This window comes from Eleginops maclovinus, chromosome 13 (assembly GCF_036324505.1).
Source record: "Eleginops maclovinus isolate JMC-PN-2008 ecotype Puerto Natales chromosome 13, JC_Emac_rtc_rv5, whole genome shotgun sequence".
Classification (NCBI taxonomy): domain Eukaryota; kingdom Metazoa; phylum Chordata; class Actinopteri; order Perciformes; family Eleginopidae; genus Eleginops; species Eleginops maclovinus.
In genome coordinates, this window is record NC_086361.1 from 19,754,232 (window position 1) to 19,780,695 (window position 26,464).

The window sequence follows — 26,464 nt, forward strand, 5'->3', positions numbered from 1 at the left end:
CAGTCTTTCCTTTTAACACTCTGCTTCTTGGTCTTAATATTAAGAGGTAGTAGCTGTAGGGACTTGGCTTGGGAACCAAATGGTCGTCGGTTCAAGTCCCAATCGGACCAAAAGTAGAGAGTAAGGTAGATTAAAGTAGATTTGTTTCCTTGAGCCAGAACAAAACCCCCAATTGCGCCCTGGTGGAGTAAAACATGGCATCTTATATTCTCTGATACCTCTCCATAAAAATATATGTGTGTTTGTGCATGTGTGTATTTAAACTAATTGTGAAAAACTGAATTTCCTGGATCAATGAAGTTGCTTCTTCTTCTTCTTTAATATCCCTGCCCGTCTCAGTGTCTCCTTCCCCTCTCCTTGCGTCTTTCTCTCAACATTTCCAGAATGGCACGTCTTGGAACACAAAGAGGGTGAAACCGGCCAATCAAATTGCAGCGTGACGCAGCTCTGACCAACCAGGAAGGTCACAAGTCCGGGGTCGGAGGTCAGGGAAGATAATGGATGTGGAGTGGGCGGAAATTTCCGACCTCAGGGGACAGTGTGGAGCGTGTGTGTGTGTGTGTGTGTGTGTGTGTGTGTGTGTGTGTGTGTGTGTGTGTGTGTGTGTGTGTGTGTGTGTGTGTGTGTGTGTGTGTGTGTGTGTGTGTGTGTGTGTGTGTGTGTGTGTGCGTGTATGTGTTTACTATCTGGCGTCAGCATTTACTCTCGTGTTGACCTGGGACAAAATGCACAAACACATGAAACACCAACGTAGTGCCAGATGGTAGGCGGGGTTTATAACTCAGCAGCACAGATCCATGTGCTGTTCATTACATAAATTATTGGATTTTGTCTCTCCTTGGTCAAGAAAGTGTGTGTTCGCTGTAGTATTATCCTTTAACTTTTCTAAAGATAGCCTGCTGACTGCAGTGTTGTGATATGTGGGAATTTGCAGAACACCCAGAGTGACACAAGTATCCATCCATTAAGGCACATGATGACCTCAGTGGAGCAGCTAGTATTTCAAGTTTGGGAAAAGGGTCATAACACTACATAACCACACCTTCCAAGCACATTAGACAACACTAGGGAGTGACCCAGTACTGTTACCCCTTTTAGCCGTGGCTACTATTCATAACTCATTCATGTCCACCAACGTAAATAACTTTTATTATCCCTTAACATCAGGTTAAAATTCATCCAAGAGCAAACACCACCATATACCGTGAGTTTAACTTACTAGTAAATGTTAGCAACGTGCTACACTAAGCTAGTGCGCATAGCTAACTGTTTCTGCTAACCATTAGCATGTTAGCACAAATTTTTTGCAGAGTATTTCTGTGCCTGAATACTGCCTCACAAAGCGGCTAACGTGGCTGTTGTAGAAAGAACTGTATCTTGCTGATCAAATTGTTTGGTAATTACTAGTTTTATTTCAAACAACTAATCAAATGATGCTAAGAAGAAAATGCAAAGAATCAGGTCGACAGATTATTCGGAGTTTCATTTGCACATATGTCAAACGTGTTGTTACTTACTGAAAACACACCGCTTGGTTTAGGCGAGGAATAGATCGTACAGGAGGCACAACATGACTTTAATTAAAGCACTTAAAGGGTTTGAGATCTGGTTCTAAACAACAGAGTTTCTTGACGTTCCTTCTGAAAAGTGTGTGAGTTCCTGAATATTTTCCTCTCGAATGTATATCCCTACGCTTCCTTTATCATGTGTAACTGAGATGGACACACCTCTACCAGAGCTATAACACCAGGGATAGCCACGTAATTAATCTTAAACACACTAATAATATACGTTTTCTTTATTCTATTGTCTGTCTTGCAGCTTTCCTTACGAAAAAGTGGCGACCAGCAGAGCAGATCAGGACTGTTTAGGCAAATATCAAACTGTCAGTGCGACCTCTGATCCTTTCTTCTCTTCCGTCACTGTATGAACTGGAAACAAGGGGGGTCTAGGAAGCTGCCACCCAATCTATAATTACGTAATTGTAGGCAGTGTGTGTGTGTGTGTGGGAGTGAGAGTAAGAGGGGGGGGGGGGAGAGTGGATGGGTGAGCGCCTGAATAGGGGGAAGGCAAAGTGTTCCACATCTTTGAAAAGAGGAGGAGAGTTCTCCTTTCTCTGAAATCCTTTAAATACCTCATCTACCCTCCCCCCATCCTCCTCTCCACTCCTCCACCCCTTTGACCTTCAGCCCTGCCCCCGCCAGACCTCACCCAATGTAACCCACCCCCTTTCAGGGCCAGCTGGACACCTCTAACCTCAGGCTTCCCAGCAGTCCCTGCACTGGTCAAGCTCTCAAACACATTCAGGCTGATCATCTGGGCTGAGGGACGTTGGAAAGACGCAGCTGCTCTCCGCGACGTCTCCAGGAGATGGATGAGTTTGGGTTTGTGCGGTTTGACCTCCACAAGGATTGTCTTTTTGTCAGACCTTGAAGAAATCATGCAGATGAGCTTCCCCGTAGTTAAAGACTTGAATTAGGTTGGCCTTTTTGAATACGGTGGAGTGATACAAGCACGTTTTCTTTTGAAGCAATTATAAGGACATCTGGTCGTGTTGTCCTCAATTCAGATTTTACACACTTTTTATTTGGACAAATTCTGATGTGATGTGAGGATGAATATCGTCTTAGATTTTGGATTTTACAGTATCATAAGTGCTGCTTCAAAAGCTTGCTTTACACTGAATGGATTTAATTTTCTGAATTTATTTGACTGTTCGAGCTATTTACCTTTACTCTACGTAATAAATCAACATTACTGCTCAATATTTGTCAAATTTCAACCCAACAATACTGTCACAATATTGACATTGAGTATTCGGATAAACATAGAAATATAGTTTAGCTTATGTCCCCAACACTGCGTTAGTTCCAGCTTTTAATGGTGAAACAACTGAAGGATATTTTTCCTTTGAATCCCCTTTGAGAGTGTCTGTCCAGGTTCACGTCTCACCTGCACGGCCTGGCGTCCCTGCTGAGCGTCTGACAGCAGCTGGATGGTGATGGACCTGCAGTCCTGTACGGCGTCTTGTAGATAAACGAAGGTGTGGCCCATGTGACGGCCCAAACTGCACTCCCGACAGATAGGCACCGAGCAGGTTTCACAGAAGAACAGAAACACCTGGGAGAGAGACGGACAAATCAGCTTTATGTTAAAAATGAAACAGCAAAATACAAATCCTATGGGACTACATGTAAGACTTCAATCAAAGCTAAACTCTAGTAGAAGCTTACTCCTTTTGAATGTTAAATGCATGAAGTGACCTATAATTTGCAATACTCTAATTATTGATCAGATTGACCCTCAAGAAGTCCTTAAAGGTGCTTTATTCTGCTCATTTTGAGGTCCATATTTATATATCGTCTCCATGCTTTAATGTAAGTGCTTCAGACTGACGGATCATTTTTAAATACACTCATTATCGCTTTACATTTCCCTTTGTTTTATCTATGTGCCTAATTTAGTGACTTTTCTTTTACTTAGATTTTATACATGTTTGAAGGTCTTCATTTTAAAAGAATGCATGACTAACAAGACCCTGCAATCATGGAAATGTACTTCTTATTTAAATTGTACCAAAAATCTACCCCAACGGACCCAAAAAAGAGCTTAATTAAGGCACCGCAGGTTTGATATTCTGATAAACCCCATTCAGAACTGTTATGATATAGACCGTAGGCCAGGTGCTTAATTAGTTATTTAAAAAAAGGATACAGACACATATCTGTCATCATCTTTCCTCTTTCAATGACTCGGCAAAAGGACGACTCAGCAGAGTTAATTTCGAGTCACCACATGCTGACAATAAACGTGACTGGCAGGATGAAGGCCTTAATCCATGTGTCACTCACTTCCCCTTACACACACACACAAACACACACACAGCTAATTAATGAGAAAAGCCCATGAATGATGAGCAAGTCATCCATATGCATTGTTACCGGGGAGGCTCTGTCGGCAGCAGCACCCCAGAGAGTTTCTCTTCTTTCCCCAATCACAGAGGGACTAAAGGCCACTAAATCAGATCAATACTCATTCTGAACAAACTCCCAACAGCTGTGGAGGAGGGCCATACAGGGGTGTCACATATTTCAAACCATTTAAAACTGTAAATACATTGGGAACAGTCTCATACCTGATGTGATTTATGCTTGAAAGCAACTTGTTTTGGTTGTAAATGTACTATTTCTGAATTATAACAAGCCTTTTTGTCAAAGATTGAATTGTACACCTTTCAAAACCATGTTGAAGAGACAAGAAATCTTCATTGGGATAGGTTACAATCAAGACTCATTCCCAGGACAAATTACTTTGCAGTATTCATGGTTAATTATCAGCCTCAGCTCTGATTGGCTGTGATGGAAACACGACACCTGGGTTGACACGCTAATTTTCGCCCCTTTTTTTCCGGTGCCGTGATATGCGACACAAGTGATAAATAATAACTGAAATCAATCGGGATTCAGACAATAATTACACTTTCTTAACGTTCATTCTAGCTACACCTTTAGTCACAGTGATTTTACCACGCTGATCATCATGAAACCTACTTAATTTGAACTTTACGAAAAGACAAATTAATACTCATTTAATACTCCTTTACTGTGCCCACAATCACCAACTCTGGTTTAACAGTTTGAAAAAGACTGAATAAGTACAAATATATTTTTTAAAAGCTACATTTTCACTAGCTTCATCCATTGTTCACTAATCCTGCTTCCTGGTCCAAACAGAAGCGTCCAGCAACACACCAACAAGCATAGAGAAAATATAGTTGAAAGTCACGTTTCCCGCATGTTTTAACCATCACGTGGTTTATTTCACTGGGAAAGGGTGTTATGTTGGCAGGTATGCTTGGTTTTGGTATGACAGGTGAAGTAAACGCATCCCTGACCATAGGAGGAAAAAAGCCCCATGGGATCCGAAGGTAAAGTGCCATTTAACCTTTGTTCCTAAAACCTAAGCTTTGATCTAAACCCTAGTGTCTGAATGTTGATTGTTTGTAATGGAAGGATAATTAAATATGCACTAGCCATCATATCCCAAAGAGACACCAGATGAATGGCCTCCAATAGCAGGAGACCTGAGTGGATGGGGAGGGGCCGGCAATCAATCCATCAATAAAGGCCGTTCCCCCAGGGAGGCAGCATAATCTAATGACACACACACACACACACACACACACACACACACACACACACACACACACTCCTCCTCCTCCTCCTCCAATCCTTTTCCTTTTCTTGTCCTAAACCACAGTCTCTGCACCGCTCTGTCACTCAATGCTCTTCCACGCGAGTCCCATCCTAACCGACCCACCCCCCCTTCACCACATTGCCATCCCCTAAATTCCAAGGGGACGGCACACACAAAAGCCAGGAATGCAGCTGGGCTCGAGAGTGGAGGAGGAAAGTGGAGATGACGGACTCAGGGCTGATGGGGCTGAGGCACAGGATGGATTCTGATGACCTAAAATATCTTCAGGACTGAGATCTGCAGCAGATCAGAGGAAGCGGTCCCAATACTTGTGATTACATGAAGAGTAATATAACAATTGTATCCGTCTACCATTGCCTTTGCAGGCCATCAAATGTTCTACATGATATATAAAACATATGTTATATAAATGAGGGTGTCATCTACTGGTTATTGGCCGATTACTGAAAGCTGTGTGTGTAAATCAATTGTTGTAATACCATCAAATGAAGTCTTCACACCTGATTTCACCAATGATGGTCTCTTGTACTAAAACCATTTCCATCCCAGAGGAGGTTTCCCTTTCTCTACATTAAAGTTCTTCATTTTTTCCGTCCTTAAAAGGCTTTTTTGGAGAGTTGTTTGAAGACCCAAGGCTCTGAGGACAGAAGGAGTTGCATGCTCTGTCGATTGTAAAGCACCTCGAGGCAAATTTGGGCTATATAAATAAAGTTGACTTTGGCCAATGCAAATGGTAAAATGCTAATCAGTTCTTTCATACACAGCCTGCCACAGAACAATGAAGCAGGATGCGTGCAATATAATGTGCTAATTTACTTTTACGGATGTTCAAAAGTCCTCGACATTCCCCGGAGCAACGTTAAAACTCCCAGTTCTGCTGGTGAGACATCTTGGAAAAAGCCAATGTAGAAAAACCATTACCAACATTCGACAGAACTGTTTCCTGTTTCTCCCATTTTAAACAAGTAGATGTCTAATGCTGTTTGTTAAGTCCCAAAAGCGCAACCGTAATGTTGTACTTTAAATCTTGGTTCTACAACATTTTTCACATATAAACAAATACACAAATAAGACTTGGGGTAAATGGGGTGAAGGTTTTTTTCCGCTGTGTGACGGTGTGTTTATGTTTGATTTCAGTCGGATTTGCATTCATGTATTCACAAGTGTGTGTGCATTGTTTTCTGAATGTTTACTGAATGGTTTCAGTGGTTTGTGAGGATATCGGTACTTTGTAAAGCTGTATAATTACTCTGTGAGACGGCTGAGACAGCTCTGTTTTTACGGAGAATAAATAGGGGATGGATGTCCGGTGGGTCTGCTGGTGGACGAGTGGCAGGCAGCAGGCTGACACTGAAACTGAGATTTCTGATCCTTTCTTTTGCTCTCCTTTTTTGTGGAGAGGAAGTAAAGAAACTGGAACTCTGTATTTATTTGTTGTTTGAGGTGCAATATAAGACTCAGCAGCTTTAAGACATGAAGAAAAGTCTGGAAAGTGGGCGGGGCCGTCATTTTTGCAGAAAGTGACGCAAGCGCCCTCGTACATTATTTCTCTCGAAAAACCCGTGGACCATATTCATTAGATTTCATATGGACCAATCAAACATCTACAACATCTTATGATTGCATTTTCTCATGTTTACAGTCCCCATTGGTGGAAAAATAGCTGAATGAAAAGCAACAGAAAACATTGGACTCCTATTTCAGGGAACTAGATCCTGCAACAGGCTGCTGAAGCTGCTCATGAGCCATAAACAGCTCCTCAAGATGACACACACACACACCACACACACACACAGTCGTAGATTACATAACACACAGCCTCTTGGAATGCCAGTCAATATTATTGACTCGCTCGGGATACTGCCTCTTCCCAGAGGTTTTCATGAGGAAGATGATGTTCCCATTGCCTCTTTCCGACATCTATCCTATACAAGCTTCGAGTGTATTCAAACTTTGAGAGACAGAAATGCACAACACACACACACACAAGCCAAATTCTCCAGACGCCAGGAAAAGCAGCGTCTCCGTTACACATGTGGTACTTGAACAGAGCAGGAATTTCACAGCCCTGCCATGCGCTGGACACGCCGGATACCTTCACTCACACGTGCACACCAGAAACTCCCAGAGTGCATGTGAGGCAGAGAAGTGAAAAACAACTCTAAAAAAGACGTGAAATACAGGCGTGGTGTCATACTAACAAAGTTGTAAATTCCTCAGAACACCCTCGAGGGGCGGCGCTCAGGCTGAGGTGACTCAAAACATCTCTGTTACACAAAAACAAGTTGAATGCTCGGACAAAATACTACTTTGGTACATAGAGGTACAACTTGCATGCTGATTAATTACTTGTACTACACATTTCTACATTTGCTAATCTAAACAGCTATACTGCAGTACAGATTTCTGACTAAATCTGACAAACTATCATTTGTAAATGTTCACTTCTTCACAAATCAAGTTGCAACCTTTTCTGAACTTGTTTTTTTATTATTATAAAAAGCCTATTTCTTTGGGTTTATTGGACCAAAGAAACGAAAAGTAACCAGCTAAAATGAACAAGCAAAAGTGTGTTTTTATATCTTATTGTTCGCCCAACTCTACAGTTATTGTACAGTTGATGTATTTGTGTTAGGAGGGGTGCAGTATTTAACGTGTGCTGCTTATGTTTATGTCAAATAGGAATCATTGTGCGGTGGCAAGTGTGGAATATGCAAAACAAAAACCAAACAGAGCACCGCGAAGTGAACAGTTAACCTGATCTTGTTTGCTGTAGGGGAGGGGCTGGAACATGTGATCAGCTGTAAAGCTCTGAGCAGGAGGCTCGGCTGGGGGAAGTGAGTTATTGTATTTCATTAGTGACCGGATGTTTCTCCTGCTCCCGCTCTGCCCATTACGCTCCTCCAATATGAGTGTGCATATGTAACCCTCGTTCACATTACACAGGAGATTTTTTTACGTTTAGCTCTAGCTTGTTTTTGATGCCATTTTTTGATTCAATTGGTTGATTATTCAATTAAACTAAATAAATGTTTTACTTTTTTAAGTTTTGTTGAACAGTTTTTTAATTTTTTTATATATAAATGTTATATCTTTGAATTTTTGGACTCAAAGAATTTTGTTGTAGTTAATAAATATACATCAGGCATTCACATCAGTTTCTAGCATTTATTGGACGTAACCTGTTGGTTATTCCTAAAAAAAATAGACAAATTGAATAACTACATACTGTCAGTTCACTACTACTGAAAAATGTGTCATGCATTTATGATTTCAGTCGTTTAAATATCTAAAAACTACAGAAAAGAATCTTAAGAAATTATGAAAAATGAATTTCATGGATAACTTTAAAGCAGCAGACACACACACAAGCTCCACGAAACACAGGTGTATTTAAATATAAATAAATCAGGTATCAGAGTGCATCACAAAAGACTAAATCCAAGGGGAAGACCCTCCCCTACAGTGAAATGTCCTAAATGGCCAACAGCCCCCTGTCATTTTGCAAAAGTGGCCCCCTGGGAAAGCAGGTTGAGGGTCCCTGCAGTAATGGGGATGACAGTATCGCACCAAGAGCACAACGCTGAAGTCGTGAGGGAAAAACAACGTTAGCGTGCACGATGGCCGGCCCTCCGCTTACACTGTGTGGAGGATGGGGCCCCCTCCTCCCTCCCTCGGTGGTACTGGGAACTGGGGGAGAGGGCACGAGCTCAATCAGCCAGTAGGATCGCTCCGTGCAGCCGAGTGGGGGGAAGGGACGAGGGCCATGTAATGTCACACTGCGGTGCCAGAAAATCCAGCGCTGCTGAGAGAGCACGTTCAGAAAACACACCGCCCTCTCCACTGACGGGGGGCGCTCGGAGAGTCTGTCCAAATGCCTCAAGACGCTATGCAAACAAAATCTTTATTCATTTCATTTAATTATTGCAAGCTCTGCACAACCCTCGGAATATTTTGCACATGTACACAAGCTACCTCTCTTAGTATCTGCACAGATTTCCACTTTCCATAACTATACTGCACACGTTTCATTCTGACTATTTGTCATTGTATACTGCACGTACTTTTTGGACCTTCTACATTTCATGTAAATCATTTCCTATATCTTAACGTTATAATAGCTTTTTATAGAGGTTTTCTTTTTCTTACAATCCATCTTTACTGTGTTTTTGTATGCACAATATACACCACGAGAAATGTCTCGTATGGGTTAACTTAGTTGGCAACTAACCGGATTCTGATGCTTATTCTCAACCATTTCCATCTTACTCTACTCCACGTTAGAAAGCTCATACTCTTTGTGGTCCGTACCGAAGATGTGAACTTATTTTTAAAGATGAGATCACACTCAGCTTCTTCTCCTCTGGGAATTTATGTTTCCAGTAGCAGTGTGCAAGGGCTCAGGTTAGGGGGGGGGTTTAATATGTAGAGAAACTGTTAAGAAAAACATTATTTTAACCCAGAGAAACAACTGTCTGTTCAAAGCCACTGGGGAAAGATGGACAGTAAAATCTATTCAAAGCATTTTAGGAATGGAAATTCCTTTCAGATGTAGGAGTTGAGCAGCTTGTGACACTTTGAGGGTTTTGTAGTGAGTTACAGACGTTTTATGTAAAACTCGGAATTTACCTCTAAGTTTATTTATTCCTTTGAAATAACCTTTATTTTAAACATTTATCCATGTACAATGAGCCTGAAATGCACTTTTTACAGCGACATGATTAACACATACTTACACAACAGCACTTACTGGACAGTAAAGATAATTAAATAAATACTTTGAAATTATGAGTTATTTCAAAACCACTAAATCCATTTCTTTTTCTGGTCAAAGATCCACGTCATAAGCTCGTAATTCTTCCCGTTTCGAGATAAAGTCAGGTAAGACAGCCAAGCATTTGAGAGATTTGATGACTAACACCAACACGCCTTATTCCAGACAAAAGCCGGGGGTCAGGACGCCTTAAGCACTTAAACACAAAACATATGAAAACAGATATAACCAGAAAATATCTCGTGAAGCGTTTCCTGCACAGCAAAACAGATCAACGACTTTCCTCCAAATTACCATGCAGAATCAATGTTAATTATATCCTACTTAGTGTGGGCAGATAGTCTTTGTGTACATATTTTACCTTTAAGTTCTGTTTTATTAGATATTTTGAGACATTTATATTTGATGTTTATTTTGTACATTTTCTCCTTGTGTGCAATGCCTTGTTTACATGTTGCTGTGACGTAAAAAGGTCCCAAATTGGGATCAATAAGGTATATCGCATCGGTCTGTAAGGAAACTGGCTCTGCCTCCCTACAGCTTTTATAGTCAGCGTTGTGAGGCTGGGGTAAGACAAAAAGATTAGCAAAGTTACTCCACTTATGAAGGGCCATAGACCGCACCAGACCTAAGCCAGTCTGGTATGTCCAGGCGGGATAATCTGTGGACTACCCAATCCCGACATTCCCAGCAATCCCAGCAATCCCAGCAATCCCAGGAACACCATCTGCCAGACAAAGCTCCTTTTATGGCCCTCGCAGACACCTACTCTAATCTGTTCCAAACACATTCCATATCTCGCTCACATTTAGTTTCCCCTCTCTGTTCCCTCCATCACTCTTCTCGTTTGCCATTTTTCCCTTTCCTGCCTCGCCGGCCGCCCCACCCTCGAACCCTGTTGGCTCGTTGCCACGGACACTACACGCACACAGACATGCCTGCCGATGTTTTGAAACCCTGCCAGATACGACAGGGGAGGGGGGCGGTGGCCGTGAGCCGGCGATCTGATTGGACGGCCCCGGAGCGAAAACAAACCACAGTCAGCTGGCCTCCTTAGCCAGCGAGCATGTGACTGACCGTTGTGTGCTTATTACTAGAGCAGTAAAAAAAAAAGGGGGGGGAGGAGGTGAAAGGGTGGGAGACATGGGTGGAGATAGAAATCTAGTGAGAGAGAAAAAGGAGTTATACAACGATAACAAAGAGGAGAAGAGAAACATGAGAGCTGGGGGGGAAATGGAGAAGCTGTGTGAATGAAATGTGGAGCAGCTGAGAGGTAAATGTGCGCCTGTTTACAGTCACAAACCAACCTATTCCTGGTGACAGTGACATAGGAGAGTAAAATAAACAACCCACATGCTTCATGACCTTCAGTTGCACTGACCAGAAAAACAGCTCATTAACACGCAAAACACATAACACACATCCAATGTTTTGTCCAGAGCTCTGCCATATATTTGCCACACACACACTGTTTTACATGGCCGGCATTCCCAACCCGACCGTCTAAAGAGCATTACCTTAACAGGAAGTCGCCCTGTTACACAAGTAAGCTCAACATGAGCAAACGCCTGTCACATGCGGCATTACACGCAACATAAGGGAGTGACAACTTCCAAGACGGCTGAATCCTGAAGTGAAAACAATAAAGGAAAACATGTGTTGTACCTGATAATTATTATGATGAGGTGATTCAGTGTTGATGTTTCGATAAATCTGCTGCAATTTAATGTAAGGATCCATGAGTCTGAAGGCTAATCGGACAACACAGAGGTTTCTAACACTGTGAGGAATGAAGGTAACACTCACATGGGGCATTGGGGTAATATACTAGGAGTGTGAACTTGCACATCTAGGATTGAATGATTGCCAGTGTTTTTTGGCATAGCTTCCATTCAAATCAATAAAAGGTGGCTTTATTCCTTCCCCTGGTGCCTATCAAAGCATGACCTTAATTTAGCATGTTCTTACTGCCTGAGACAGAAGGACAAATACATCCATAATTGTACAACAGTCGGTAAATATTAGGAGCTAAATCTTGCCACTGGCTACTAAATTGAGCTTCAGTGCCAACTGTTAATCACGTCTAATAATAATAATCATCTGCATGTGGTAGCTAACAAGCATAGCCTTGGCCTAATATATAATGATAATAATAATGTGGCTGGAAGCTGTGCAATGTCCCCCAAATAGGGTCGAGGGTTTTAACGTCAAATGTGTTAACAGCGCAATCCCGTTGAGCGAGGTCAAATAATGGCCAATTAAAACCCCATTTGTGCCCGACTGCTGAGGAGGAAGTGGCAGTGTCCAGCTCTGTGAATGGGTTTTAAACCCTGTTGTCAAAGAGAATGTGATAAATGCCTCCCTTTCTATCCATTAAATTTATATGGCCCTAAAGTCCTCAAATGGACATCAAAGCAAGGACACACACACATGCACAATCCCCCTTAGTCTACATGAAACACACTCACAACACACAGGAAACAGGGAATGCTCTCTAATTACAGGGCACATGTTGAGCATTAAAACTCTGGAAGTACAACTTCATATACTCTGCTGGCTGTGTGGACGGACACACACACACACACACACACACACACAAATCCTCTTCAGGGGATAACTGCCTACAGATGGGAGATGCTCTTAGAGAGGAAAGCGCTGCAGCCCCGCACTCACACGGATACTTCCAGGAGTGATGAAATGTAATCACCCGCCCCTCCGCAGCAACGGCTGCTTAATCATGCCGAGGAGACTTTCTGCATTCATAATGTGCATTGTCTCTGACATAGAGCAGACAGAGAGCGCTGATGAGAACGGCAGGAGTATCCAGAGGAAATACCCCGGGTGTGTGAGGGAGAGAGAGAAGGGGAAAAGAGAACCCAGGAGGTATAAACTCAAGTTACAGGAATTCCTCTGGCCTTGTATCAGCGTCAGCGCTGGGTTAGGTTTCCTTACAAACATTCTCCGCTAGTGAGCTCCAGAGAGGGGGGGGCAAACCTGGTGATCACAGAGCCAACCCAGCATGTGTTTTCAAGTGATTGTCTTCCCCATACAGAACTACGTAGAAGGTAAACTTGCAGAATTTAGTCAAATCGTGTGCAGTAAACCTGCAACGTGCAATATTAGCACTTGATGCAATTGTACGGTGCTACAGTTACCTGAAAAAGACATCTATGCCTAAACTTTTTTTAAGGTTGAAACACTTTAGGTTACTTATGTCACTTAACTTAAATTGATGCTCCTTATTTTTTAGCCATGGTTGTGTTCTGATTTATCTTTATTAGTAATGTGTGCTTTTCTTTTTTACCTGCTATTCCAATGTTGCTATAACACAGTACATTTCCAATGCTGTGGGACCAATAAGTAATTATATTCTGAAATACAATACAATTCCTAATCCTCCCACTGCAAACAAACATCCGACAGTCTTTATTAAGACTCTAAAACAAAAATGAGGCGGAAAAACAAGAGCGTCAGTCAGCTGATGCACTGATTAGTTCAACTTCACCTCATCCTTATAAACACAATGTATTGTAGACGCTCATCGCCCGGCAACACTCTGTCCGCTCCCAGTCTGTTTCTGCAACCCCCCCCCCCTCACCTCCCACCCTACTTTATAAGGACTAGTTGTGTGTGTGTGTGTGTGTGTGTGTGTGTGTGTGTGTGTGTGTGTGTGTGTGTGTGTGTGTGACTGAGAAGCCACGCACGTGCACAGTCAACTATTTAATCTAGAGCACAGAGCGACGTTCTGTGGGATTACCATATCATTAGCCGAGCCTCTGATAGAGATGTGTGTGTGTGTGTGTGTGTGTGTGTGTGTGTGTGTGTGTGTGTGTGTGTTGGAGGGGTGACATCACAGCAAGCAGAGGGCACCCTTTTGATGTAATCCCATTTTCCAACGTGGGACCCCCTTCCCGAGGAGCACCGCCTCTTCGGATGAGTAACAACTGACATTTGTGCCGTTTAAGTAGGCCAACATATTCACTCATGTGTGCGAAACCTATATATTCTTATCAGGGACGAGCAGCCTCCCTTATCTTCCAACTGAAACCCCTTCCTTTCACAGTCAATCCTGCTGTTCTTAAATCAATTCGGTTTTGCAATTTCTGCTGCAAAAATCATACTCCATTGAGGAGTGTACAATAACAGTGGGTTAGCTCGATGAACTGGTGCGCACGGAATTGGGAGACAAACTCAATCCAAAGCAAATAAATGCGATATTCGCTCCACGGCCTCCACAAGAGGGAAAACAAACATAACCTCCCCCTGCATCACATTTGATGAAGTTAAAATATGAGACATTTGGCATTTCCCTCCAAGTCCAAATATGTCCATCTCTGTTTTTCCAACATCAGGGTCTCACCGAGTATCCTGAGTTTGAAGACGATTTCAGTTTTCTGAATCCAGGACTATGTAAGCACTTAGAGGCTTCCTTCTTTCTCAGGAATGACCCACTTTTATCCGCTGCAGCAAATCCACATTAGGGCTTTACACTCTCTCCCTAAAACAGTTTGTAGACGATGGAAAGTTTCGTACTTTGCAGAGAGTTAAGCCCTTTGGCAAACATGACCAACAACTTGCAGATGGTGATTATATACATGTTAACTTTAACCACCAGAAATACAGAACTGTGAAGACTTCAGCCGATCAGTCCAAGCTAACGTTTGTTAAGGCTGCCACAACATAACTGTATAATTTTGCACCGGCATGCTTGAAGTAGTAAGTCAATAAAGTCTATTTCCTAGAAGACATTCAAACATTTTCTCAGGGAAAGTCAAATCAGGTGTTGCTAATGACATTCATTATTGTTCCATTGTATATTGAAGCACTGTTTATGTTACAAATGACTCCTGTGAGAGGATGTTCTTGTTGCACACTTACAAAACCTTTAGGACTTTTGGGCAACAAAATCTCCAGTAAAGGGGAATGTGATTCGTCATTAATCGACCCCATAGAATCAGAGTCAAGAAACATGTGAATTGCCAAGTAAGTTTACACATACCAGGAATTTGCCAAGGTGTATTTGGTGCATACATTTACACAGTTAAAGAAGATAAACTGCAAGAAAAGTACCAATAAAACTAGTTAAACAAAACGATTTCACCTTCAGCATAAAGCAATATTTACATGAAATATAGATCAAGACCCGTAAAATAAACACAGTAATGGTAAGACAAGTGGAAAGCCGTGGAGATACAAGAGGTGATGTGTGTACAACATTTGAAAGGATTACTGAATTACTGAATAACTTTTCTCCTTGTATTCCTCTTAGACCCGAGGGTCTGGACACTTCCACACTAACGTAACTAACAAAATCTTCCTGAGCCGTAACCATCCTCTCCTGGGAGAGGAGAAATTCCTCGGCCGGCTCACGTAACACTGGAGGGGTCGGCCTCGGCTCTTGGATGATACTCTGCTCCACACCACTCAGTCTTTATAATGGTATGAGGGCCCTGACACACCTTAAATGGAGCAGCCTGGACAAAAGCGTGCTTTGTAATGCGTTGTGTCTTATGTTAAGAGATGAAAACACAGCAGAAGCTACAGCTGACAGCCAGCTGACTGCAGATTCGTTCTGGGCCTGAGTGAGAGGACGTAACTAACCAGTAGACAACATGAAGTCAACTGTGTTTGCGTCACTGGAAATCTTGATAAATAGGATGACAAAAACACTGTAGGAAAACCGTCTTTATGAGATCCTTTGCTGCGTGCAACAAATATATCTGTTGTACCCTCCAGTAACCAGCTCCCACAATACATGAGAAACAGATGACTGAATATCTGGTTGGAGCTTTGCTGGATAATGGCCTTAGTAAGAAGGTCTGTTAAGACAGCCCGTACACCAGTTTTAGAGGGTAGAAAACTTTGAGGCCAAGTCAAATAGGGAAGCCGAGTTTAAAGCTTACTTTTATAGAAAATGAAATGGGGATAATACCTGGACATACTTTCTCTCCTGCATTCATAATGTTTTAGTCTGTGGTACAAGTGGAAAGAGACAGAAATAGTTGGGTATTGAATGGAAAAAAAGTGTGTTTCTTCCTCACCTATGCACTGCTGAAGTGGGCAGGAATCACAGATCAACGCTTTTGGAAAGTTAGAGAACTGTTTGGAAACGGGAGTATACTGGCTCCTTCACAAACTAATAAATGGTGAGTTGTACGTCGATTAAATCACCATTGAGAATATACATAGAGGACTTTCCAAATGCATAATGATTACGGAGCACACCAACCGAACGGCTGAGGAAGCTTTATTAATATGTGATGGATGTGGAGCGAGGTGACGGACAATGACTGATCGCTCGGAGCTCAAAGGTAAAGTCAGAGCGGCCTTCTCCTGTGTCACTCCCTCCCCCAGGGCTGAAGCACAGTGAGTGAGTGAGTGAGGCATTACTGGAAAATGAAGCCCTTACTGGAAAACTGCGCTCACCTATTTACTGGCAATGGATGGGGAGTGGGGGGGGGGGGAATGAGGAGGTCGGATAAGAAGTTAATTGGAAATGTGACCTGGGGTTTTGTGACTGGGGACTTTATGTTTTGAAACTTCAGACAGATTTAGTGTTTTTTTGACATTTTGAGAACTTTTTAATTGACTCTTTTACAACTCTGGACACGGCTTCATATGCATTGCGTTCCTTAAACAAACCCTTTAGTTTAAGTGAAGCCTATGTGATGGAGAATTGGGAAGCCATTGACTTTTTCCTTCCACCAAAAACTAGTTTGAAAACAAATATTTGCTTCTGAGAGGACTCAAACGCGTACAACAGGTTGTTAGCAGCACGCGCAACAGGATTTTATTCCTATAGTCCAACCTCCTTCAATTTTCCCATGATGCACCACTGGAAGTATTTTGAGTCTAATCGCCAGCAAGATTTTTCAAGGTTCAGTTAACAATGAACGGCATCCTGCAGCATCCTCTGGGATTTTGTGTGTGACAGGCAGTAAGGTGCGCGCATTGTACTGTCATTTGAAAGATAGATGTGTAGTCTGATTATTGGTTATGTGGGAAAGTTAACATGGCTTTAACTACTGCAAAAGTGCTACACAACTTGCCGAATTTAATCATTTAGGTGGAGAAATACCAACTGATTACATTTGCTGCCTTACCTGACTGAGGCTACCGGACCTTGTCGCTAATTTTAGATTAAATCATTCATTTTCCCTGCTCTTGTGGGAGGGAGAACCTTCTTGAGCTGCTCAACAGAAAACAGAAGTGGTGCATAAATGAAATTCCAAGACCCCCTACCAATGCTATTTGTTATTCTTCCTGACCATATGACTAAACAAGAAAAAGCTGGTTTCCTGTTATACAGTCTTTGTAGTTACCTTACCCAGATCACATGGTTAAAAAAAAAGCCCTTTGGGCCCCGAGTTCCAACTTGTCTTTCCCATTGTCAGAGAAAACCTAGATCTCCATAATGTGTCCATGGATAGGACGTCTAACAGTCATAGAAACATGTGTGCCATTACTACAGGGGCCTCTCTCCGCCCTGAATGGATGGTGTGGTACAGATTAACCAGACTCTGCATGTGTCTATGCTTATGAGTGTGTGTGTGTGTGTGTGTGTGTGTGTGTGTGTGTGTGTGTGTGTGTGCGTAAATCCAGCTCAGCACACGTGCCTGTTCGTCTCCAGGGAACTAGGTGAAGAGCCACTCAGCTCCCTTTGAACCTAAGGCCATATGGCCCTCAGTATGGTTCTATAGTACACACATAAAGCCATTACACTTATTACTAAAGAGCGTTTGTCCAATGAATATGCTATGACACATTAAACCAGGAGAACGCAAAATGAGTCGAAATACATTTTTAAAAAGATACGTTTTTATGGGCAAATATTTCCCATTTGTTTCTCTGATGTGTTTTGCACAGGAATGGACATCCAGAGTTTTAATCCCACTCACCTCATTGTCGTGGTGCTGGCAGAAGCTCATGTGGTCCTGGAAGAGGGACAGCAGGGCGAAGTTGTTCTGCAGGGACTGGGCGAGGGACTGCTGGCCTGTGTTGCTGTTGACATTGAGGCGGCTCAGGTGGAGGTTCTCCCCCAGTCGCTCGATGAAATGGTCCTTGGTCAGCCTCACCCTCTGGTGCGCCCGCACACAGTTGTCACACAGGTACTCCTGGCAGTCGAGGCAGTGAGAGGTGGCCGGGTTCTCTTCGTCACAGGAGCTGCACTGAGGCTCTCCCAGGTGGTTGGGGAGCAGCAGGCCTCCATGGGGGTGATGGAAAACCGAGGAGCCTCCACCCAAGCCTCCCCGGAGGTGGTTGTGGTGGCCGTTCTTGTTCTGGATCTGCTCCTCGGAGCTCACCACCACGTCCAGCAGGTTGCTGAACAGGAAGTTTGAGGAAGGCAGGGAGTCTACCCCAGCCTCAGAGATGCACACCTTCTGGTCACAGGTGGGGCACCTCAGCTTCAGGGGGTCCCCGGGACTCCGCTGGCCCTCTAGGCACTGCCTGCAGAAGGCATGGAGGCAGGGCAGGACGTGGAGCCTTCTGGTGGTCTGGCTTGAGGAGGAAGAGGTATGCGAGGAAGATGAAGAGGTAGAAGAGCTTGAGGAAATGGGAGCAGAGGAGCCGCACAGCTCCTTGCAGAGCGGGCAGGTCTGCAGGTCCGATTCTGGAAACGAAGCCATCTGCAGCATTTACCCAAACCCAGGTTTACAACATGCGCAATCTGAGGTATTTATCTGCAGTCACATCGGCCAGTTGTGAGTTGTAGCAAAGAAAACGTGTTTGAGGTAGATTCATGAGGTATGAAAGTCAGTTCAACAGTGGAAACAGTGCTCATGGACTTGCAGATTTGTCTCTGTGTTATACAACTCTGACCTGATGCGAAACAAGGAGGTAGGCAGTTCTTCGAAGATGAGGTAACAAAAAGAAAATACTTTTTTAGGCTTTTATGATCATTCACTTGTGTGAGGCGAGGGTGAAGCATCCGCGACACTCATTTCCAAATAAGCTTACAATGGGCGAGAAAAAGTGTTGAGGCTCATAAAATAAACCCGAAACTGGAGTGACACTGGATCGGCGTCGAAATACAAGGGGCTACGTCTCTCCTGCCCATGACTGCGGGGCTCCAACAGCGCCAAGACGAGCGTAAAAGGGATTTAAATGCGTCTTTCCTCTTTTCCAATTAAGGCCCGTGTTGTGGTTGTGTTTTCCTCCTCTCTAGTCCACCATCGGGGCCCTGGAAGTCGGCGTCGGACGCAGCCACCGGTCTGTTGGTAGTCGCCTCGGAACGCAAGACCGTAAATTATTCATCAAAGCAACCATTCCATGGTGCGCCTTGGGTCTCCAAAACAACAAACGCACGCAGTCTACGGTAAAGCCCGCACATCAGAGGTGTTTCGCCAGCCTCTGGGGGTGAATGCATCGGTCCGGGTTGTGAAGAGGGCCGCTTGCAGCTCTACTTCGGCCGGGCTGGATCTCTGGCTCTCTGCGTACAGGAATTCGCACTGGCAGCGTGGAAAACGGAGGCGAAAAACTCGGTCCCGAGGACCGTACGGAGGGGATTCGCGTCCCGTACTGCGTTGTTGCTGCCCTTGTTTACTCCCGGGTGGTTTAAGATTAACATAAACATAAGGTGTGTGCGCTCTCGTGGCTGCCGTGGTGCTCGGGCTGCAGCTTCTCGAGCTGCTCTTATCCGATTGAGAAAAAATGGACCCACTTCCGCCCAAGGGAGGAGAGGGGTGTGCGTCAAATGCGCGTTCCCGACAGTGACGAGAGTGTGAGCGCGTCCGTGCGTGCGAGCAAAGCTCACATGGCTTCAGTAGTGATAGGTAATGTACTATATTTAGTTGAAATACTTGTACTTTAAGAGAGTATGTTCATTTTATGCTACTTTATTACTTCTACTCCACTACATGTTAGAAGCAAACATACAGTCAGTGGGGTGAAGTACAATTTTGAGGGATTTGTACTTTTACTACACAACACTGATTTAATACCTTTAGTTTATTTCCAGGTTTTGATTAATGATGTGATATATAATCAACACGTCAATGAGACTTTAGTTAAACCTTGAGTACATTCATTTTTATTAGCTAATACAAAAATGTAAACCCACTAATCGGGGGTTTCATTACTGCTTCTTTTATTCTAGTATAAAACCTGAGTACTTCTATAATCACTGGATGTAGTCTGTAACTAGATGTTCACTACTGAATAAAAACAAAACAATAGTTTCACAATTTAATACTGCTACTTCTATTTAAAACGTAGGGGTACGTCCTGCATATGCCATCTCTCATCTGGCTGCTTTGCATTTGATGTGGCTACATGTCAATATGGAAATGCTGAGAAATGTGATGCAGAAAGTCAGGCAGAGAGAGGTTGGGTTATTATACAACAGAGATCATAATGAGCCACTTAAATAACCAACATTTATTTGACATGGGTCACAAATGTTACACCATTTAACTCTGGGGTTAAAGTTGAGAAAAAACAGTGACTCAGAGAAGAAAAGGCTGAGATGGTGAGTTGACTAACAGCAAACTCCAGTAGATTAAAGGATGAATCTTTTGGAAACACGCCAGAGGTTATGTTGATACGTCAAAGAGGCGTTTCTGCAGAGGCACATGATGAGGCTGGCTGCAGAATCACAGTATTCTCATTCTCCATGTGAAGAAGAAGAGGCTGTTCTTTCATATAGTCTCATGAAAAGCAGTCGTGGTTACGGTGACTTGAGGCTGAGGGGGGGGGCACTGCTCCGAGCAACAACAAATCACACAATCAGTCCAGTGTTGGGACTCACTATCCCTGGATGACTACAGCATATCATCTGACTGTATTGTGGGAGACATTTTACTTTAAGTATTCAGATTTTACACGCTCGAGATGAACATTTCACAACTGGTTTCTGTCTGTTGCAAACAAGGTCCGTGTCTTGTGTTTTCTTCACCTCTCTCAACTTGTGTGAGACCACTAGTTTTCTCCGGTAATCACACTTTTTGCCTTACAAATACATTTCAAGCATCTGAGCAAATATACTGTATCTACAATCCTCTTTGCATTGCTGGGAGTATTGAGAATTGTATAATTATATAATACTGTTCAAAGTTAAATTCATGTCAGTATTCACAATTCACATCCAAATGGGCGATTGCACAGATAGTAAAAGTATTCATTTTACATGAAAATCGCTTTGATATTGCAGCCAGTCAGGGGAACGGTTGACGAACTACTTTATATGCTGCATGAATGAAGATTTAAAGATTTAATATCAATGCCTCCACACCTCGTTGGCCCACAGGCGATTTTGGTGGAGCCAGCACCGAGCGGAGGAAACGTTGAGGGAGAAAACTTGATCCCGAGAGGAGTCAACGGCTGTGTAGCGAACAGCCAGTTTGGGTTGCGGGATGCAAGCTGCAGAGAGGAGGCGGCTTCCTGCGGAGAGGTACTCGATCTCAGAGCTCTGATTCCTGGAGGAAGAGGAGGAAGTAGCACCGTCAGGTACGTACAGATCACATAATGCACTCACAAACACACACTCGTTAAGTCTTCTTATCTTAGAGCCTGCGTCCACATAACAACTAGTTTGATTGGATGGATGGACGGACAGATAGATATTTTATTTATCGCAAGTTAAGCAAATTGTTTTGTCCCAGCAGCATTTTGATTATATTGATTTTATATCCTCTTGTGTTTCTTTTGCACTTAAACTCGTCTGGCCTTACCTTCTCAGGATGATACTAAGACAGGAAGTGGAGGTCTCTGAAAGGTGGAGGATGTCCATAGAGCTGACCATGACTAACATCTCCAAGGCGAGAGTCAGCTCCACCTCCCCCAGAGAGCATGGCACCGTCAGGGCCATGAAACTAGTGAACACTTCCGGGTAGTAGCCACAATTCAGCGAGTCTGAGGAAGACACACAGGGATGTAGCAGCTTAATAGAACCACCAGACTAATAATTCATAAACCAGAGGACAGTACTCACTTCTGAAGAGTGTCCTCGCTCTGTGCCAGAGGTTTGGCTTTCCCAGTTTGTTCAAAAGTATCTTAAGCAGAAGAGGATCGACGGACAGTTTCTTACAGAGCATGAAGTCCACGGTGTCTGAAGCTACAGAGAGGATCTGTCTGTTCACACACACGAGCAGGTGAGTGTTAAACAGAGTACCATACCTGGGGACATTGGACAAGTCTGAGGAAAACAAAGATAGAAAATAATAATTAAAAAGTGGACAACATTGAGGAAATTGCTTCTCATTTGCTGCTTGTATTTCATTAAGTAACAACGTTTTAGAATCCTTACTTTTGCTGAAATTTGATTAGAGGGGGGCAAAACTATGGCAAGTATTACCAAAAACATATACGTAAAAAGATAAGTCGTTTTCCATGAAATTACAGTCATTTCGGGGCTGAAGAAATGTCACAGTTTCATAGGTTTAACTTCTGAAAGTGACAGGTTTTATGAGTCTTTTGATTTATAAACTAGGCCTGCAAGATATGAGGAAAATCTGTTAATTTCAAAGATCATAGGACTGGCAAATAATGATAATAAATATATTAGTTGTACTATTAGCTAAACATTTTTGCTGCCAGCCTGGTTGTCTTTAAATTTAAAGGCAAGTAAGAATTCAATATTTTAAACAGCAACAATAAAACTTTGAAACGGAATGAACACAATTTAAACATTTTAGTATCGGACAGGAAACAATCAGAAATAATCTAAATATTGAGTTATACTAAATGTTATACTCACTTGTGTCCTTAGGATGATTGAAAATGTGTTAGGGATGGAGTCATTTTTTAAATACAGATTTTTCTCCCTTGAAAATGCTGCATTGTGAACCAAGAATCAGTGTTGAAATCAGCAAGAGAGCTAGCTAACGTTAGCTGCTAACAACCACTGAACGGGGGTTCCTGTTAGCTGCGCTACATTGCTCTCACCGTTCAGCTCTCTGAATCCAGGCAGATTACAGAGGACCTCCAGCGTGTCTCTGCGAGAGGTTTGCTCGGTCAGACGAATCAACGCACGAGTCCTACTATCCAGATCGGCAGTTTCACACGGCCAGAAGGACGACCTCAGGAACCAGTTGTCCTCTGAATTCAAAGGCGCAGGAAAACAAACCCACAAAATATTAGTTTTTCTAAGATTTCTAAAGGCTAAAAGCACAAACAATAACAGAGCTGTTGTGTGCAGCTTTTCTTGGTGTAATGTTGTACCAGGCTAAGCTACAATAGCATCCAACTCGGATTCAGAGTCAAAAACCTGTCAAAAAAGGTTTTTATTTTGCCTAGAACAGAATCCATCTTCAAGAAAAACCTGGTGCATGACACTACGACTGCCGAATAGAAACAAAGGTTACATTTTGATGCATTATGGGGGGAGCTGAAGTAATCATAGAAAAACCTATTAACTTGGGGGTCAGCGGCGTTACCTCGCAATGCGTTCAGCGCTCCCTCCACCCTGCCACTCAGGAGGAGCAGCTCAGTTGCCACGGTAATCATGTGGCAGCGCGATGCTTTATTCTCGTTCCCGAACAAACCCTTAATCCTGGAGTAGTTCACTTTCAATGCGGTCAGCACCTCCACCACCTCCCGACCCTGCATGAAAACACACAGAAATGGCAACGTAACACCATGCTGCATCTTACTCCAACGCATCTGAACCAAAATACGATGTGTGATTATAAAGATAATCCTCTTTTTGTAAATCGCAGTATTACTTTAACATCAAACCAAAAACACTCCACTATAATAACAACAACAATAAAGAGCTGATTTAATCTATTCAAATAATTGCTTTTGTGTAGTTTATCGAGTGGTGCAGTGATGCATTTGGTAAGCCGTACCCAAAAGAGCGCAAACTTTTGGAATCCCGTATTCAAGAAAAATAGAACATTCAGAGAAATGTTGACTTTGTGAAACTTGGGCACCCGTCCCGATGCTAATACCCCCGCTGAGAAAGTATTAATAGCATTAGTTTTATTGTTAAGGTACAACAAAGAATATCCAGAAATACAAAAATAAAAACTATGGAGTACTGTTCAAATCTGAATGAACTTTAAACAATCCATTTTAGCTTGTTTTCCCAGGCTTTTAAGAAAAAGTTAGAAAACTTGATTGATTAGGGCCACATGAAGAGGTTATGACAAAAAAGTGGGTCATTTTTTTAATTCGAAATTTAGAAAAAAAGTTAAGATTGTTTTTGGAAAAAGTGTCGGAAATTTACAAAAGGTTGAAATTTGGGGGAAAAAAAAAATCTGAAGTTTGAAAAGAAAATAGAAAGGACAAAAGACTTGGAGACAAAAAGTGTGAATTTTTAAAAGAAGATGGTTAGGGCCACACGAACGAGTTAGAATAATGAGAAAATTGTGGGACATTTTGAAAAGTCCAAAGTATTTATTAAAACTCGTTTTGGAAAAAATGAAGAATTGTTTTGGAAAAATAATCGGACATTTTTAAAAGTCGACATTTACAAAAGGTGATCATTTTAAAGAAATAGTCGTTCCAAAAAGTCGAAATCTGGAGTGAAAAAGAAAGTAAGACGTTTGAAAACAAAATTAGGGCCACATGAAGAAGGAGTTAGAATAATGAGAAAATAGTGGGACATTTTCAAAATGTAGAAAGAGTCAGAAATGAGCTTATGTAATTTTTAGGACTCATTACTGCACCACCCTGTTTGGATCAGACCGAATGAAGACCGCTAACATGAAGGTTATTTTACAGAGATAAGAGTGTGAAACAAACTTTTTATTTACCTTGGACCATTTTTGCGTTTTGTGGTATCTTAACATGAGCGAGACCCCAATTCGGCCCAAAAAACACCAGGACAGGCTCTCCTTATCTTCCCCCTGAAAGACTAATAACCACATAAAGTCAGGATTACTACACAGAAGCATGCTATGAAAACAAATGCATGTTTAATCACATATTAAGTTACAGGTTTTACCCGTCTCAGCGAAGGCAGCGAAGGGCAGCGGCAGCTTGTCCTTGCTCCCGGACAGAAGCGCAATGGTTATGCGACTGCTGATTTGCACCAATTGGTTGGGATGCTTGGACGACAGACAGATGTGCTGGAAAACCTGCCCCATCCGCTTCCACTTCTCCTGCTTTGCACACAGCTGACGGACAGAACAAAAACAAAAAGGCAGACCTGAATACTAAACCCTTTCCTCTTTTGGATCAATTGCAAAAGTAATATCCTGAAGAGAAGAACTAACCTGTATTTCCACAATGGAGTGGCCAAAATCCGGGCACTCTGGGAAGGGTGAACTGGGGATAACCTTTGTTAATAAGCAGAGGTGGGACAAAGTCTCTGTTTGGCAAGTCACAAGTCAGTCCCAAGTCTTAGCAGTCAAGTCCAAGTGAAGTCCCAAGTAAAGACAGAGAAGGGCAAGTCGAGTCCAAGTCGGAGTCACGTCATAGCCAAGTCGAGTCCAAGTCGAGTCCAAGTCCCGATCTTTTTCAAGTCTAATCTACAGTCTAATTTTATAAATACAGATTGAAATATGTTCAATGTTTCTGTATTGAAATCTTTTACGATATACACATGCGCCCGAAAACCTTCAAAGTATCTCAGAGAAGAAGTGAGAGTGAATACCGGGTTTGAATTGTTTTAGCACGGAAGGCACCAAGCGCCTTGACCAGTGAGGCATATGAGCCGAGTGGATGTCTGAAAGCAATGCTTGAGCATGCCAGTTACAGTACGTAAACATTTTCCTTTCATTACAATGAGACTTAATATTTCAATAAACAATGTTTAATCTACATTACAAAACTACATTACAAAAACAGCAGAGTTGAAAGAAAAATAGGGGCAGTTATTTTACGGTTCACATCGGGAAAATGAAAAGTGAGCCATTTTTTTTCTCAGGTGTTGCCTCCAAAATGTAAGTGAGAGAGAGAGAACTAACATGTGCCACAGTAATGTGGCAATGAGAAGGTTGTTTTTTTCTCAGGTGGTGTGTGTGTGTGTGTCAAGTGTTCATTTTGGCAGCTATTTTAGATTTAGTCTTTGGACGAAAATGGTTATTAGTTTTAGTCACATTTTAGTCCTTTTTATCCTTCATAGTTTAAGTCCACAACTCAAAACGTTTTAGTCAAAATGTTTTTCTCTCTATAAACTAATTCAGTTCGGCAAATACAGGTATCTGAAATTGGAATCAAGGTGACAGCATTAAGTGTTGAAATGTGTAAAGCAACATTTCACCCTCTTAACACTTTGTGTAATATCTGGTGTTCTGCTATAAGGGTCATGCAGAGGCAGAGCGCCTATCCCTGAGAGAGAGAGAGAGAGAGAGAGAGAGAGAGAGAGAGAGAGAGAGAGAGAGAGAGAGAGAGAGAGAGAGAGAGAGAGAGAGAGACTGGACGGACAGCTCTCAACTTCCCTCCTTAGCCGATCCGAAAAGGCCAAAATCCGCCACATGATTGCATCGCTTGCCTGCCGGCTCTCACACTTTACGGTCTTCGGGGCTTCGCAAGTTCGCATTGCAGGGAAGGATGTCCATGATCAGAAAATGTTGTTTTTGACTCGAG

At 42.6% G+C, this 26,464-nt stretch overlaps 2 protein-coding genes across 2 annotated transcripts in view; both read right to left on the reverse strand.

Annotated features, from left to right (window-relative positions):
* The window catches only part of trim71 (tripartite motif containing 71, E3 ubiquitin protein ligase), a 33,384-nt gene extending 13,788 nt beyond the window's left edge, over positions 1–19,596 (reverse strand). Inside the window, exons 1-2 of the mRNA XM_063899219.1 lie at positions 17,890–19,596; positions 2,953–3,120 (exon numbers count right to left, since the gene is read on the reverse strand). Of these exons, the coding sequence (XP_063755289.1) occupies positions 2,953–3,120; positions 17,890–18,627 (906 nt within the window). The 5' untranslated portion in view covers positions 18,628–19,596. The remainder of the gene's footprint in view (positions 1–2,952; positions 3,121–17,889) is intronic.
* LOC134874618 (protein TOPAZ1-like) lies at positions 19,303–25,343 on the reverse strand. The gene is made up of 9 exons (XM_063898688.1): positions 25,150–25,343; positions 24,879–25,050; positions 24,688–24,788; positions 23,365–23,530; positions 22,874–23,026; positions 21,921–22,124; positions 21,661–21,841; positions 21,222–21,405; positions 19,303–19,440 (listed from the first exon to the last, which is right to left on the reverse strand). Exons 2-9 carry the CDS (start codon positions 25,018–25,020, stop codon positions 19,303–19,305), a joined length of 1,269 nt encoding a protein of 422 aa, XP_063754758.1. The 5' UTR covers positions 25,021–25,050; positions 25,150–25,343.
* Positions 25,344–26,464: the final 1,121 nt, after the last annotated feature.